The following is a 16,915-nucleotide window of genomic DNA, read 5'->3' on the forward strand; positions in this document are numbered from 1 at the left end:
ATGCTTCACTTTTAAAATCCCTACGGAAACTTTTCAGAATTAATTGAAAAACAAATATTTATTTTTATTTTACAGTTTTTGTCCATTGCTAAAACACTAAAAGCAAAAATAAGGCACAATTTTCACAACCTTTACTTCTGTCCCCAATCGCTTGACTCAATGGGCTCTAACTTCGCAGACTGCGCCGAATCCGCCCGCTGTCAGCGGAGCGCAAAGTGCGCCGTCGGCGGATAAAGTCAACGGGGCGTGTCCAGAAAATTGTCCTAATTTCGTGAACCAGGCGCAGTCACGCCTCCATCCCGCCCACCGGCGCAGGTGGCGCAAGAGAGAGGAGAGAAAGTGGGTTTAACCCAGCTGAGCGCAATTTGACCAATCAAATGAACACCTCTCCTTTTTTTCAAAGAAGGACACTGCTACATTAACATGATGAAATACATTTTATTTCCTGGCCTCAATACTAAACCATAGTGAAGCAACAATGTATATGACTGCATTTTGAAATAAATAATCTCTTGTAGAGCTTGGGGAGCCAGACAAATGAAATAAAAATGCAGACACCCTGCATTTAGCGGCTACATACAGACTTTGTAGGGAAAGGGAAAATCTGTTTTTATTTGTGTGCATCATAACTCTTAAAGATACATTTGGGAAAGCACAAAGAATTACAGGTGCCAATCACTCAGCGCAGCTGCACAGCGGAGCTGGGTGAGTCTACTTAGGACTGCTGGTTCAGTTGTCATCAGATCGATGTCCTCTGAAATGATTCCCTGTAATTCCTATCACACACATGGCATTCCGGCCATCCCAGACGAAGGATAATCATTTATGAGAGAATGGTGGCGACATCTGCTATCTGCTCCGTCCTCCGCTCTGCTTCACGTGTTGCCAGCATTCTTACCCCCCTCCAAAGGCCGCTATGGTCAGCCAGGCTGTCATATGCAGTGTTTTTGCGCAGGAGCACACCAACAGGTTGCTTTTCTGTAATCTAATGCATTAGAAATTAAGGTAAAGAAACAAAATATTAAATCAAGTGGATCAGCAAAACGTCTGCCTCATATCTGCTTTATTAATGCCTAAAATCAGGTTTTAAAATGTATTGAACTTTTTACAGTGCGCATTTGCGCAGCGTACCTCTCATTCACACTCCGCGCACTCGTTTCCCTGATACACACGCACACACACGCCAACACACACAAAATAGTTGTATTATTAACTGTCAATAATAATCAAGAACATATTAAAATTAGTAAAATAAGTCTCCCCGGTTGCGCACCAGGACGGACACCTTCCCACACCGACCCGTCCTCACCCTGCTCATTTTATTCTGGGACTGCAGGCTCAACAGGACAAAGGTATTTATTCAGAAAATATGTTCGTTCTAAAATTAATTTTTGGAAACGAAAAATACATGGTTTGCTGTACTTTAATGGAGGATATAATATTTTACCTGAATCTGTAACTGGCACATCTGGAGACGCTGCAGTGCCCCTGCTGTCAATACCGTGTTCACTGTTGTGCTCAGATTTATTACATTAGTTTAAATAATAATAATAATAATAATAATTTTACACCATTTTATGTTATTATTATTTAGTTGTAAACTGACAGCAGCCTACAGTAATTCTCTACCTGGAGGTGACGCGTGAGCGCTTCATGCGCCACTGCAGGTTCTACGCTGGACTGTACAGCAGCTGGAGGTCGGTCGGGTATTTTTGGGGCAGCAGCATTATATTTGTTTCGCTGTTTGTCCCGCGACTGTTCTGACTCTGATTCAGAACATTCCTCCTCTTCACTCCAGTCAAGATCGCTGATGTCCGACACGTCTCCGCCATCCGATTCCCCCTCACTGACCTCCTGTATCATTGCTAAAGCTTCTTCCACCTTATATCTCTTATTTATGCCTGTTTTTACTATCTTTCTTTTGGGATTTGCTTGATATTTTTGGTCATCTGTCTGATTGTCTGCTGTCAGAGCTAGCCCCCTGTTCAGATGCGCGCATGAACCAAAACAAATCAATCACAGAAGAAAAAAAAGCCCCGTGAAGTGCATCTTTTTAATCAGTCTAATAATAATAATAATAATAATAATAATAATAATAATAATAAATAAATAAATAAATAAATAAATAAATAAATAAATAATAAGTCTCACAGACCACTGTTGGCCTTTGGAGGTATAAATGCTTTGTAATATTATCTGTGTTATTGTTAGGACCTTATTTGCTTCAGAAAAACATACAAGACACATATTTAGGAAAAGTCAAAGAATTAGAGGACAGGGGAATTATTTTTAACAGATTTATTTGAATTCTAAAAACCCAAATGGTCTGTCAGATTGTCTTGGATGTTCTAGTGCTAAAGAAGATAATAAAAACAATTATGTGGTTCATGAGTGATTGTGTGTATCTTTCATGACACTGACAAGCTGTCAGTGTCATTAGATCCTCCGCTCCCCAGCCTGCTCACACCTTCTGCACGAAACTATCACTGCGCCCAGCTGATTCTGTCGACCCCTCCCCCTGGTGCGCCGCCACGCCCATCTCGGCGCAAGTGCAGCGGACCTGCCAGACACCCTCTTCTGCGCCTGTCGAAAATAGGAATGCGCTGTCTCCGCCGCTGATCATCGCCAAGTTGCGCCGTCAAATTAGAGCCCAATTTGTTACTACTTTAGATTTCTTTATCATAGTAGAAATACAACTTTCCTTCTTTACACTCTAATGTCAATTTCACATTCACCTTGTTGTCAAAACACAACGCACAATTTTTCAGGTGTGCACTCACTTCTCACATGAAATCTCAAAGCATCAATCCACAACACACAAATATGCACATCTTTAAACTTTCGTCCCACTGCTTCAATCAATGGAGGAGGCTTTTGGAGATGTGGGCTTTGAGGCAGAGCCGGCCCGGGCTTGTTATGTGCCCTGGATGAGCCCGAAACCTTAGTTGTGTTTATTCAATGAATGGTATGTGTGAGTCATGTGAAAATATGGCTGTATTTACCAAATGAAAACATGAGTTCCATTTTGTGAAGATGTTAAGAGATTTGATGGCAGAGCTGTTTTGCAAGGGGATGTAAGGGTTTAGCAATTTGTGTGTGATGTTTGGAGTTTTGTGTGTGCAGTTTTGAAAAAAACGTACAGTTTTGAAAAAACTTATTTTAGCAATCGAAAAAACTGTTGTTGGACAAATGACACAAATTAGATCTAAAGAGAACAAAAGGAGACTCTAACCTGTATTTATTTTTAATTATAGCAGTTTCCATCTTCCAAAGTTCATAAACCACACTGATGACGGCTTCATTGTGAACAGAGCTCTGTTGAATCAGATAATGAGTGCCACTCAAGTCCAGGCAAATTTTAAAAAAGCTGAAGTCTCCAAGTCAGCTTACATATACATCAACAGACAAAGTGATAAGATAAATCTGCAAGGAATGTGGAAACATGTATAGATTTTACAAGAATCATGCAAATTAAAAACGCTTCAGCTTGTTTATTCGAAAAATATGTGAACAGGCCCACGAATAGAAAATAATAAATTGAATAATCAAATAACTGTTCATTTGTGCACATTTGATTCTGATGGAATCAGTACTCTTCACTAGTCATGAACCTCACCACACCGCACTGCGCTCAACAGTGAGTTTGCCACTTTAGATTTCCTACACACAGCGGCAGACTCAAGATGTCTGAAGGATTGTTCTCCACCCAGAACCAGCAACCAAAAAATCTGTCACAGGAATGCAAAGCACATGACGGGCATATCATTCATTTGAAATCGGTTGAAACTATTGCTTATCTTTTCTTAAATCTATTTTGATCTTGGTTTTTCACTTTTTTGCTGTTTACCCCTGTTTTTGTTATTCGTTCTTGTCTTCTCATCAGATAAAGTCAAAAATTGAATCCATCATGGACAGAAATTGGAAAGGATTGCTGAAGTCGGGCATCATCTTTGTGTCCTTGAGTCTGTTTGTCTACACATTTTATTACATCGACTCTCTGGAGGTGAGAACTTATAGTAAGCATTGAGGATGGTGGTTGATATGTTGCACATCAAGTGATGTTACTGGATCTAAGAACAGCACCACTGGATAGAATGTGTTTAAATCGAGCATAAAAGGAAAATCCTCCATTAACTGAGAATACTGACTTTGGTTCTTCCAGTTTCAGAAAACACAGAAGCCTCCATTCAAGATCAAAAGAGTTTCCAGTGATCCAGGCTCTAATCGAAACTACTGCACCTTCCGACCTTTGTCTCCCGAGGAGATTCATGAGGAAAACATCCTTTTAGATTCCATATCTTGGCCAAACACTCGATCTAAGTCAACTTCTGTGTCCCTGCAAGGTACCAGTAATGCAGCCCGCAGCAATTTTGTCATTCTCCCAAGGCCAGGAGGTGGATCGTGGCTCGTGGGGGATCAGCTGGAGGTCATGATCAAGATGTTTGACTTTAAGGGCCGTCCCAAGACTCATGGGGGGGATTTCTTACTGACTCGGCTGCACAACCAGGCACTTGAAGCAGGTGTGGCAGGTCAAGTAGTGGATCATCTCGATGGCACCTACTCTGCTGTGTTCTCCTTACCCTGGGAAGGAAAGTCACAGGTTGAGGTAATAACTTCAGTCTGGTTTTAAATCTATTTTGAGGTCAGCTTTATCTTCATGACAGCACATATTACATTTGCAATGATACCAACGATCACACCAGCCCTTTTTCCTCTTGCTTCTACTGGGCTTGACTCAGCGTGACTGGGTTTTTAGGAGTTTCCTAAAATTACGTGTTGTCACCTGACACCAGATGATTTTCAAGGATGTACTCGGCCGTGGCTCCCAGTGGCTCCTGAGACGAGCTGAAAATGTGACGTTGGCAGATGGACGGCCACTGACTGTCGAGGGCGCAGTGTCAGGAAATGTGTGAAGAATAGTGCCTTCCATAACGGTCAACCTTGATATTTTTAAAATACAATCACAAGAACAATCATGATCAGAGCTTGATGCACAGAAGTCAACTCCGTGGAGCAACAACGACTGATCACCGATTCAGCAGGAACTGGACAGAGAGACTCGCAACATGTCAGAGAACAAATAACTTTCTTTGAAATTTGGGACGACTCCACCCACACAGGGGTAAATAATCTGTTGTAATGACATATGGAAAAGGCTGAGTTGAGGCGAGTCGATTTGAGCCAAGTCGTGCTCGAAATGTGTGCTGGAAAAGTATCAATAGTGATCATCGATATGGTGAAGCGCTCATATTGATTAGATTTTACCTCAGATATTATGGTTTTAGGTCTGGGACAGAAAGTAACCAGAGTTTGGTTTTGGCTTATTTTCAATTAACATTCAAATACAAATCTTGCGTTGAACACAACTTAATCACAAAAGCAAAAAAAAAATATGCTATGTCGGCTGAAGCGTAAAGCTTAGAATGCAGACCTTTTCAATTCAGAATTAAATAAGAAAAAAGAAGATCAAACAAAATAAGCAACGTAACTCATCAGCTTAATGATCTGAGTCAGTCACTGAGCAGTTTCATAACCGAGATTTAATTTCATCCCAAAAAAATAATAGCGTATAAAGTTCTATAACAAAAAGAGAGAAACACTCAATTTCAATTTAGTTCATTTGATACAGGGACAATGTACATTCATACACACTTTAAGAAAAGTAAAATGTAAATGTACCCAATTCTAGCTACCAAGCTAATTTCCATTAGTTGTCCCTCAGCTAAAATATAAAAACAAACGGGTTAAAGGAAGAAAAATACAAGTATTATAAATAAAAAGTTCTGTTCTTCTTGTTTTGCTTCTTTTTCAAAAGAACAGAGAAACATTATCATCAGAAAACATTTTACAATACATCACCATCATAGTATTGTACACAGGTGGTCAGTACCAGATGTTAAAGTGATCGTACTCAAAAGGTCAATGCAATCAACAGTTACAGGATTTGACATATTCTTCTTTTGTCCTGATTTTCATGTTTTTTTTAGATAAATAAATAGATAAATGTGGTGGGCAAATATGCTTTCAATTTTTCCTCAAAGGCCTTCCACATCTCTGACAGAAGCACATCTCTTGGCTTCATCTTGTCTTGTTTAAAAAACCGTTTGCCTCAGATTATAACAGCTCTCTGATTTCAGTTATGAGAGCAACATAATTTTGTATATATCATCTGTGCTACTTTGAACTCAGTGAAATCATAGAATTTAAGGGTTTTTAATTCAATTAGAAAATGTTTGTTGGTTCAAAGTACTCGGATTTGGTATACTCATAGTTTTGTCTTTCAATTTCACTACATTTACCCTGATTTTAGCTTGTTTTTCAATTCCGATTTCTTTTTTTCCAGAGCAGGCGAGAGTTGTGCCACCCACATATAAAACACATTTCAAAAGTCTTGAAACAATACAAATATCATATGTTATCATAAGAATAATTTGGATTTTTGCTTCACTTACTCAACAAAATCTAAGTGATTGGCTCTTAAAAGGATTTGTTGGTTCTTTGTTCAATCAGGTAACTCTGGTACATCCCAGTGCAGCAATCCCATTCCTGCAGAGGTTTGCTGGTGAAAAGCCTAATGGAGTGGACTTCTATAGCACTTTTCAATCAGGCTCGCTCACTGAGACAACCATGTGCAGCGTGTGCCTGCCTCCAACCCAGCAGCCACAGTGTAACTACACTGACCTCAATACAGGTGAGCTGTGGTTCTGCTACAAGCCAAAGAATCTGAGCTGTGATGCCAGGATCAGCCACTTCGTCAGAAAACCAAAACCCCGAAAGGCCAAGGAGGACATCTTCTTCAAAAAGTGAGTGGTTAACATGTTGATGACTCTTGAAATAAACTGTACTATTAATGAAAATGGATGAATGGACAATCAAAAAGTGGGCAAGGTTTGGGTAAGAGTCTTCTGAAAATTCAAATTTCAATTGATACTTTTGCAGCACTGATCTAAGGTAAGATAAGGTACGATACTTTATATGTCATTATACAACCAAGGCACACATACAACTTGATTTTTTTTTTTCAAATCATTGGAAAGCTTTTATTGTTGTGATGTAACAATATTAATATGTTTGCTTTGATCAGTGGTGTCACCATGAATGCTGGCATTCCAGCTTCAGGACCTGCTCATGTCACTGTGTTTCCAAAAATGAAAGGTAAAATCCAATTTTTACTCTGGCAACATGCTCTGATTACAATCTAATGCCTAAAAACTCAATGGACTACATTAAAGTAGTAGTCAACACTGTAAAGGAGTTTATGTTTGGAGGATTAGAAATTCTTTTTTCGAGAATGACACTGACAAATAAAACCAACCCTCCCCCATGAAGATGAAACTCACAAACACATTGCTCATGACGTGTAAGAAAGTTTGGAGTCGTGAGGCATCATGAGACCCTACAAGAGATCAATATAGAACATAAAATGGAGCTGTTCAGAGCTTTGGGATGTACTGATGAGATATAGTCGGTCTCACATCCCTCACAGCATTGACTCTGGAACTGTAGTCCTTCATAAGGGTTGGTCTCTTTCCTACTCAGCTGTTGCACAGGGTGGGAAGCGCCAGGTTAGTGTGGGGAGACTTACCAGCCGCCAACTGGTGGATACAGTGAGTATCAAAACTGCCGTTGCAGGCTCCCAGTCTTGGGTGACAGACCCTCTCAGATCAGGAGGGAAAACCTTACCCAGGTGGAGAAGTTGAATTATGTTTGAGATTTATGCAGTGAACTCTACCACAGATCAAAACAAGTGGCTGAAGTAATGATGCCACTGTACCATACTGTTATGGCGACGAGAGAGCTGAGCTGTAAAGCAAAGTTCTTTGTTCACTGGTTTGTCAACATCCCCACCCTCCCCTATATGGCCCTGACTCAAGACCTAAGGTTCATGGCCAAATGAAAGACATTGTGGATACAAGTGTCCAGTTTTCTGCACAGGGTGGTGGGCATCAATCTTGCCGTACAGTGAGGAGTTCAGCCATCTGGAAGAGACTCAAAGTCAAGTTGCAACTCTTCCACATTGAGAAGAGCCAATTTTGATAGTCATGGTACTGTTAACTCAAGCTCCTCTGACCTTTGTTAATAGCTGCATCAGAGAAGGATGGACATTTCTCTCCACAAATTAACAAAGAACTTGAGATATAATCATAACTATCCATAGAAATAAGAAGTAGTGAAAAAGATTGATGCATGTGCTGATGAAAACATCTGAAAATGAATGGATAATCAAATAAAACTAAATATTTAATTATATAAGGATGAAACCATATGTTAACACAATGTCACTTTTTGATAGGTCAACTTGCAACGAACAGCAACAAGGACATACCTGGACCTGCTGGTTACTATTACAAAGGTCTGTGGAGTTCACTGAGTGGCTCCACAGTTAAACGGTTCAATAACGCCTCAGCCATCAGCCAGTGCCTCAAAGACAAGGTGGTTCACATGTATGGAGACTCTACAGTCAGGCAGTGGTTAGAATACCTCTCTTCAAAACTATCAGGTAATTTTCTAGAAAGAACTTCTCACACTTTCAATTTAGTTGTTGATCTGAACTTTCATGTGCTCTGTTCCAATTCTTTCAGATCTCAGGGTTTATAACCTGCACAAGTTGAAGCAGTCTGGACCTTACGTGGCACTGGACTCTGCCAAAAACATCTTTGTGACATACCGCTGCCATGGCCTTCCTATTCGTATGGCCCGTTCACCAGTTACAGAACTACATTATGTTGCCAATGAACTCGATGGAGTAACTGGAGGGAAGACCACAGTTGTAGTTTTTGGTGTCTGGGCACATTTTACCACTTTCCCCATCAAGTACTACATCCGTCGGATAATGAGCATCCGCAAGGCTGTTGTTCGACTGCTAGCCAGAGCTCCCGATACTAAAATTATTATCCGGACGGCAAACCTAAAAAAGATTTCAACTCCCTTTTCAGCACTGGTTGGTGGTGACTGGCTTTCACTGCAACGTGACAAGATACTCAGAACCATGTTTAAGGGAATGAATGTTTATTTTGTGGACGCCTGGGAGATGACTGTGGCTCACTACCTCAAGCATGACATCCACCCACCCCGTCCCATCATCAAGAATATGATTGATGTTGTTTTGTCATATATTTGCCCTTAAAAGTAAGGGTACAAACCTGAATGTTTTTTAATTGTTAGGGGTTTTTAATGCGCTCAAACTTTCTCTGCTATTTGCAGACTCTGATGTTAAGTCCTAAATACATTTACTTCAAAGACACATGATTGAACAAGACATTGGGCACTGACAGTCTTCCTCACTCGTTGCAGCCAAGGAAGTGTAAAGTTGTGTCAGTCCAAATTCTGCTGCCAATACGGCCCTGAACAGTGAAAGTATAGGGTGAATTACGCCTATGTTGGGGTAATTAGCTTTACATGTGGATTAACAAAGGTAATTGATTCCTCTTGGTAATTTTATTAAATTGTTGATTTGAGTGAATTGTCATTTACTAATCAATACTTACTGATCATTAACTGTGACTCATTATTAACAATTAATTACAAGGTAAAAAAAAAAACAGTTTAAAGTGACAAATAAAAGTATTTTATTGAAAGTCTATTATTAGTTGGAATGAACTGATATTTCTTCATCAATAATGTCAAGTAATCAGTCACTTGGGAGTGAGTAAATCACTGAGCAATCATTAAATCATTGATTAATGAGGTGCTGTTGATCAATCAACATTTTTGGCCACCCAGCTACGTTTCTGATGAAAACGGGACATGTTCAAGTTTCCCTTGAAGTTGTCGTGTAATGATGTGTGCGTGATTCAGCAAGTAAGTACATATCTGCAAGGATAAATTTGTGATTATATGTTATTTGTATGTGCACTGAGATTCTTGCTAGCAGAAGTCGTTAAGTTTATGCATGTTGCGACCTCAAGTAGCACTGCACACACAAGTCAGCTATCTGTGAATGAATGAATGAATGAATTATGCCTTTATTATTCCCACAAGGGGAAATTTCTTTCTGCCCCGGCAGCCATTTGAAACTGTTATTTATTTCTTTTGTATCTGGCTTTCCAGAAACCATTTTCATTTTAACCAAGTAAACAACTGGACAAAACAGCCTTGTTATTGCTTATGAGGATGACATTATGTTCTAACTGGACACACTGTGGTGGTTATCACCCCATAAATCATGAATACCAAACCAGCACATATTTAACACAATTAGCATTGGTGTGTGTGTGTGTGTGTGTGTGTGTGTGTGTGTGTGTGCGTGCGTATGTGTGTAGGTGCATGTGCATGCATGTCCCATGGACCTGAGACATCCTGTCTGCGTCACTCTCTGGGCAAAACGGAAGGAGAGAGAGAGGAGGAGGGGAGATAAAGACGGAGAAGTTTACTCCTTCTCACGACCCTGGGTCATGTGACTACGTGCAGGCATGTATGTGTGCGCATGTAGGTAGACACAGCCATACACGTGCGCTCTCAATAGACACCTGAGTGCTTGTGTGTGTGTGTGTGTGTGTTTGTGTGTGTGTGTGTGTGTGTGTGCATGCATATGACATTAAATGAAGGTGCTGCTTTTTTTACACTGACTTTAATGTTTAGCATTTTGTGATTTTTTTTTTCTTACATGAAAAGTGCTATAGAAATAAAGTCTGATTGATGATTGATTGATGAAATGATTGTTGAGCTGTGGCTCAGCGGGCATCAGTGATGAGCCTGGGGGTCTGTGGATGTTCCAGTTAGTCAATTGGATTGCAGACCAGGTTTGCTGAGTCCGGGGGAGAAGTTTGGCCGGTTTGGGTTCTTTTCAACATCAGAAAGACGGAACACGAAAAGCTGGAGAAATACCAAGGGCTGAAAGAACAACTAGAGAAAATGTGGGCTATGAACAACATCTGAGGTCTCTCTCCAGAAGAACACAGTGCTAGCTAACAGCAAATAGCTAAGATCCTGCGCAGAACCCTCATGCTCCCAGACCTCTTGTAGAGGACCCACGCTTGAAGGACATACCGCCCAGAAAGGACGAGAACACTTTTTTTTTTTTTTTAATATACAATATATATTTCTCTGTTTGTTCTGTAGCTGCTGTACTCAACTCCACATGGAGCTCCTGGACTGTCCGGCTCTGACTCTGTCCCTCTTTCATAGATGTTTTTCAGTTTGACTTCTTCAAATATTCAAATGTGATTCAAAAAGGCAAGCAACAAAACTAAAGGTATTTTCTCTTCTCGGATGAACTATAGTGTGTGCCTCAGAAATGGCCTCATCATCTGCAGCACAATCAGTGCATTTCTGCCCTGCTCCAGGCTTTGTCACAGGCTTCTGTTAGCAGGAGGGCTAGCTCAGTGTGCAGCAAGCTCATGATTGACACAAAAGCTGGAGTTAATTGATTGTTTTTTTTTTCACAGAATTTATTTGAACAAACCTATTAGAGGGGGTTGAAAATACCACAGTTTTGCATAATTATACTTCGGTTCCGTTGCCTTCCTTGTTTGGTATCATCACCTTTTTAAATATAATAATCTGTCAGTTTCCCCTCACTTCATAGCCTCAGCCAGAAAAAGCCCGTCAGTGAATCCATTCCATGTCTTGAGATTGACACTGATAAAATATTATTTTGTCTGCATGGTAATTATTACATCCAATGATTATTATATGAAGTATTAGCACTCCAGACATAATCCTTTACTGAATAAACTTACAGTCTTCACTATCCCCGAGAACCTCAGGTGCAGGAGAGACTGAGGCTTCCTCTGTCGCAGCATCTACAGGTGCCTGTCGTGACTGCAAATATTTTCTCAGTGCATCTGGACAAATACAGTTAAAAATATATACATTAAGTTGAAGCAGCACATTGCAGTACCTTTAAAATAAACAAACCATTGCATGCATATTTTGCATTTTGATGTACTAAACTTCGCTTTGCATGTTATTTAGTTATGACAGTAATTACGTGAACTTAAATTAAGCTTCTGAAATGCATGCATATTGCATAATATACAGGTGGCGTTACTTGATATGTTGTTAAAGTTTATTGATGCCGTCGCTGCATTTACTTAGCTAGCGTTAGCCAACTAGATGCCGTGTCTGAATAAAAAGTCAAAAAACACGCTATATTTTAAACGCGTACCTCTACTTTGGGCCCTTTTTTCGTCCTCTTCATTTTTGCTCTTTCTGAAAGGAGCACCTGACAGCTTGGATGCCTTTTCATCATAAAAATTTGTTGACAATGTCAATAGAACCACAACGGCGACCATTTGTCTCCAATAAAACGTCTGAGATGTGCTACCCATGATGCCCCACTCACTTTGCAATGTAAACAACAACAGCACCTGCCTCCGGTCAGGTTAGGACGAGGTGATGAGTAGGCGGCAGGAGGTCATTTTCACAGATTTGTGAATATGTATAAAAACATATATATTTCCATTTCACATTATTTGTTTATCATTTACGAGAAAACACACGGCATATTAAATAAGCGTAAATAACGATCATTTTTAACAGCACCTTGGCATCCCCATAGACATTAAAGCTCGTGTCCGGAGTTTTGAAAGAGAGAGGTTTTTTTTAATCCAACGTCTCGAGGTTCCGCCCTCCCTCTACTTTCATGAGCGACCAAGCACGCGAATTGTGCATGCGAATTATCTGTCTTTGTATCTATCCATCAGAATTAGTTTCACACTCTTTTTCAAACAATGGATGGATTTTGAGGTTTTGATTTCACACTCAAGGCTGTTCCATAGACTTACACCGTGGACTGAGATACACCTTTCCTTTGGTTTAGTTCTAAACTTAGGTTTACAAAAAAAATCTGATCCTCTTAAATTATACTTACTTTCTCTCTTTTTGAATCTATTTTGCAGGTTTTCTGGTAATGTTTTCTGGTGAGCTATATACATACATTTGAGAATGTTAAGTTCAACCAATTCATTAAATTTTAATGTTCCTAATTGTAAAAAAATTGGATTTGTGTGAGCTCTGTATCCACTGCCATTTACAACACGAAGAGCACGTTTCTGCAAAATGCAAATTGGATCAAGGTAGGTTTTACATGCATTTCCCCACACTTCTTAACAGTAAGTCAAATGTGGAATAATTAAGGAATTATACAACAGTAACAAAGCATTCTTATTGAGAGACTCTTTAACCTTGTGTAACACAGCAATAGTTTGGGATAATTTTGTTTTAACATGTTCTATGTGTGATTTCCATGTTAAGTGTTCATCAATTAAAACACCCAAGAACTTTACTTCATGCACTCGTTCGATCTCTAACCCTTGAATGGAAAGTCTTGCACCAATATCTTTATCTTTACAAGTAAAGACCATAAATTTTGTCTTGTTAATGTTTATAGATAGTTTGTTAGCATTAAACCAGGTAAGTGACAGGCTTGCACACATGTTTGATTCTTTGCGGTTCCAGAGCAGCGGCGCACCAGACAAATTTACCGGTATTTTTTTTTTCAGCGTGAGAAATACAATGTGTGGCATGAGTGTGTGACAAAAGACCGAAATGCGTGACTGTCACGTGAGACTTAAGAGCCCTGAGCAAGGCTGCTGTTTTGGTTTTACACCAACTTCCGCCTGGTTGTCAAGGATACCCCACACTTCCCTTGTTTAGAGCGGCTGCTCTGCGCTGTCATGAAAAGCATATGTGAAAAGGGACTGTATTAGTTGAAAATTAAAACACTGTATCTTTTTTACTGGTGCAGCTGCCTTTGGCTTGACCCAAATATATGTGAAAACAGCCTAAGATCCGATGAAACAAGACATCATGTAGCTGGTCACTGACTGTGACGTAGGCAGACGCAGCAACCGTTTACCCTAAGTTGTTTTAACGAGCGATTTCCAAATGTAACCTACAACTCAAAACGTATCTGAGATCTATGTGGAGAAGAAATTGGATGTGTTATAAAATATGACTGTCATTCATATTAATACAATGAATTATGTTTAATTATTTACATTTATATGTTTCTTCTGGTTCTGGTCTTCCATCTTGTCAGCTGATGTGGTGCATCATGGGAAATTTCTCATACCCCTTCTTTTCAAGTGAGCTCCCAGCTCATCTTGATTTAAAGGGTTGTGCAGCCCTTCTCCCCTTAACCTTGTGGACAATTGGGATTCCCCTACATTAGACATGAACACGTGAAACCAATGGCTGAAGGGTAAAACATAGACTAAGGGGTAGAATGGCCAGAACAAAACATGCAATTAATGAGCAACAACACAATCCTCAAACTCACATAATGTAATGGTTTGTAGACATGTAGATGAATTAATGAGACAGATGTTGTGTTCATGTTGCGTTCTGTGCTTTGTTGTTTCTGTGTTGCTTCTTTGTCCTTGTTGTTTTAGGTCAAGTTTGGTCAAGTCAGATTTATGATTTACAGCATTCTGGATTGGCAGTGAGACAGAATCATAATGTGTGTGTGGTGTGCTGCGCTGAGATTACCAGAGCACACCACAAACAATACATTCAAAACTGATCAATGCCTGTTTTTTTGGGTTTTTTTTTTTTTGTTTGTTTTTTTAATCTTCATGTGTGGGGTCTCTGTGAGAGGAAAAAAGAAGTCATTTAAAATCTTGAAAATCTTAATGTGTGTACTGGCTTTGAATTTCGCTCCTTCTGTGCCTGTCTGGAGATCTGTTTCTGTGTTTTGGACTCTGCTCATGGACTTTGACACTGATCTTGGATTGCCTATTTTTGTATTGCCTTCCAGTAAAAACTGTTGTTGGCTCCAGTCTGCCTTTGGGTTCCACCTTGTTCCGTGACAGAGTCTATTTTCAGTGATAACATTCAGTGACGTCGTTAGGCCTATTTAAGATGACTGTAGCCCCCCTAAAACATTCTTAAGCGAGAAAAAAATAATTTGGTGCTTTCTCAGAATTTTTTTTTTTTCTTTATTTTTTTACAATTTAATTTTCTACATAACACAGTCGGAATGTGATTTTAAATGAATCAGCATATAAATGTTCATTATTTACTTAATTATGAACAATAATCTGTCAGTTTCCCCTCACTCCATAGCCTCAGCTCCCTTCAGTGAATCCATTCCACTTCACCGACCACATCACTGATGATCCAGTCCAGATTTACTGGGTGGCTTTACATGCAGCCAGTACCTGCAGGCTGCCACACTTTGAAACACACAGAGCCGAATACAACAGGATGAGGAGAAGAACATCGATGGATGGATGAAAGATGAATATAAGAATGTTTTTCAATCAAGTAAGTATTGATCATGGCTGGTAGTAACTGTCATGCCCGCTCCTTGGCCACTGGATGGAGCTGGTTCTATTTCATCCCTACTGACCGCCAGAGACGGTGCTTAAAGCGCTGGAATGTTCCCTTCGCGCATATGCAGTTTGAGTATGTATACCAACAAACGTCACTCGTGACCCCTGGGTGACCCAGGAATTGTATAAATTCGGGATCTTGACCCAGGAACAGCTCCTTTTTTTCTTCTCACGTACAGTTCATACACATTGTGGATTACGGGACATGCCTGTGCGGCATTATGACGCCCCGTCGCTGTGAGCCTTGTGACCTTGTAGATCGGAGCTGCGGATGCCCTCCAAAGGCTGTGACGTGTTGCGGTCCTGTTCACCTGCTCGGCAACGCTGAGGCAGCGTTGCCTGCGGTGAGAGATTCATTCGTAACCTCCGGGCAGAAGGTGAGGTTGCTGAATCTACTACTCTTCATGACTCATGGGGGGTTGCGGGTCGTTCCCCCCGGGTTTGTTTGATGACCGCGGCCGTTGTACCGTGGTCGGTGTTGCTGGGGTCTAGGGACGCCGCTTGCGTCCCTCACCTGGCTTCAGGAAGTGAGCCACCATGCAGGTGGCGTACGCCCCTTCCCTCGGCTTACCGCACCACCGTCCTGGGCACCTAATACTCCAACTGGCGCCACTGCAGTGCAGTGGGGAGAAGGTGGACCCAGTCGACTGTTCTTTCATTGTGGTGCTGCCCGGCTGCTAGCTACACTCTGCGTTTGCTGTGCAGGTGACGTATGCCCCCTTCCCTCAGCTTACTGCGCTAGCATCTCCTACCCCGGGCGCCCATTCCTCCGACGGGCTCAGCTGCGGTTGCTGTGCAGGTGGCGTTCGCCTCCTTCCCTCGGCTTCCGTGCTGCCATTACTCTGGCCTGTTGCGTGCGCGCAGCACTGCGGTCAGGCAGGAGGTGAGAGAGAGCCGCCTGGTGGCCACTCTCTGTTCCTCGTGAATGGTGTCTGGTTTGGTTGTGCAGGCGGCGTACGCCCCTTCCCTCAACCTCCGCAGACAGGACGTAGCGGCTCTCACCATGGTGTTACCTGTGGAGCCCCCCTACAGGGGTCACGACCACTGTCCCAGTTGCTTTGGTCCTGTTCACCTCAGGGAGGCGCGGTCCGACAATCCGTGCATGGGCTGTGGCTACATGCCCTATGAGCGGCGGACTACTGGGCTGGTGCAGGTATCTTCTGCTGCTGGGGGTGGCCAGGCCCAACCCCCAACCCCCCCCGAGGTTTGGGGGTTGGACTCTGGCAGCCATATATGGCGCGGCTGAGGCCGGCCTGGAGCATATGCCGATGTAGGGCCGACTATGGCGTCCCTCATCTATCGCACCACCGTTGTTCTGGCCTGTTGCTCGCACCCGCCCTGGTTGTTGGGTGGCGCTATGGCAGAGGGGGAGGGAGCTGTCGGGCTTCCCTTCCTGGACAGTCTGGTGTTCTGCGTTTGCTGTGCAGGCAGCTTGCGCCCCCTTTCCACAGCTTACCACATGACTGTTCAGTTGATTTTGCTGGTGTGCTGTGCACTCCCCGCTTCTGTCAGGTGGTGCCACTATAGAGGCTGTTGAAGGAGGGAGCTGCTGGGCAGCCATTCCCTCTCCTGGATGGAGGCCTTCACTGGGACCCTGGCCGGTGGTTGGCGTTAGTGTGCAGGCGGGGTGTGCCCCC

At 41.7% G+C, this 16,915-nt stretch overlaps 1 protein-coding gene across 1 annotated transcript; it reads left to right on the top strand.

The window, feature by feature from the left end:
- The first annotated feature begins 3,907 nt into the window (after positions 1-3,907).
- On the top strand, positions 3,908-9,127 carry LOC115404721 (NXPE family member 3-like). Its single transcript, XM_030114111.1, has 6 exons — positions 3,908-4,003; positions 4,163-4,606; positions 6,511-6,803; positions 7,085-7,155; positions 8,294-8,500; positions 8,583-9,127. Exons 1-6 carry the CDS (start codon positions 3,908-3,910, stop codon positions 9,125-9,127), a joined length of 1,656 nt encoding a protein of 551 aa, XP_029969971.1.
- The last annotated feature ends 7,788 nt before the right edge of the window (positions 9,128-16,915 follow it).

This window comes from Salarias fasciatus, chromosome 17, assembly GCF_902148845.1.
Source record: "Salarias fasciatus chromosome 17, fSalaFa1.1, whole genome shotgun sequence".
In the NCBI taxonomy this organism is placed as follows: domain Eukaryota; kingdom Metazoa; phylum Chordata; class Actinopteri; order Blenniiformes; family Blenniidae; genus Salarias; species Salarias fasciatus.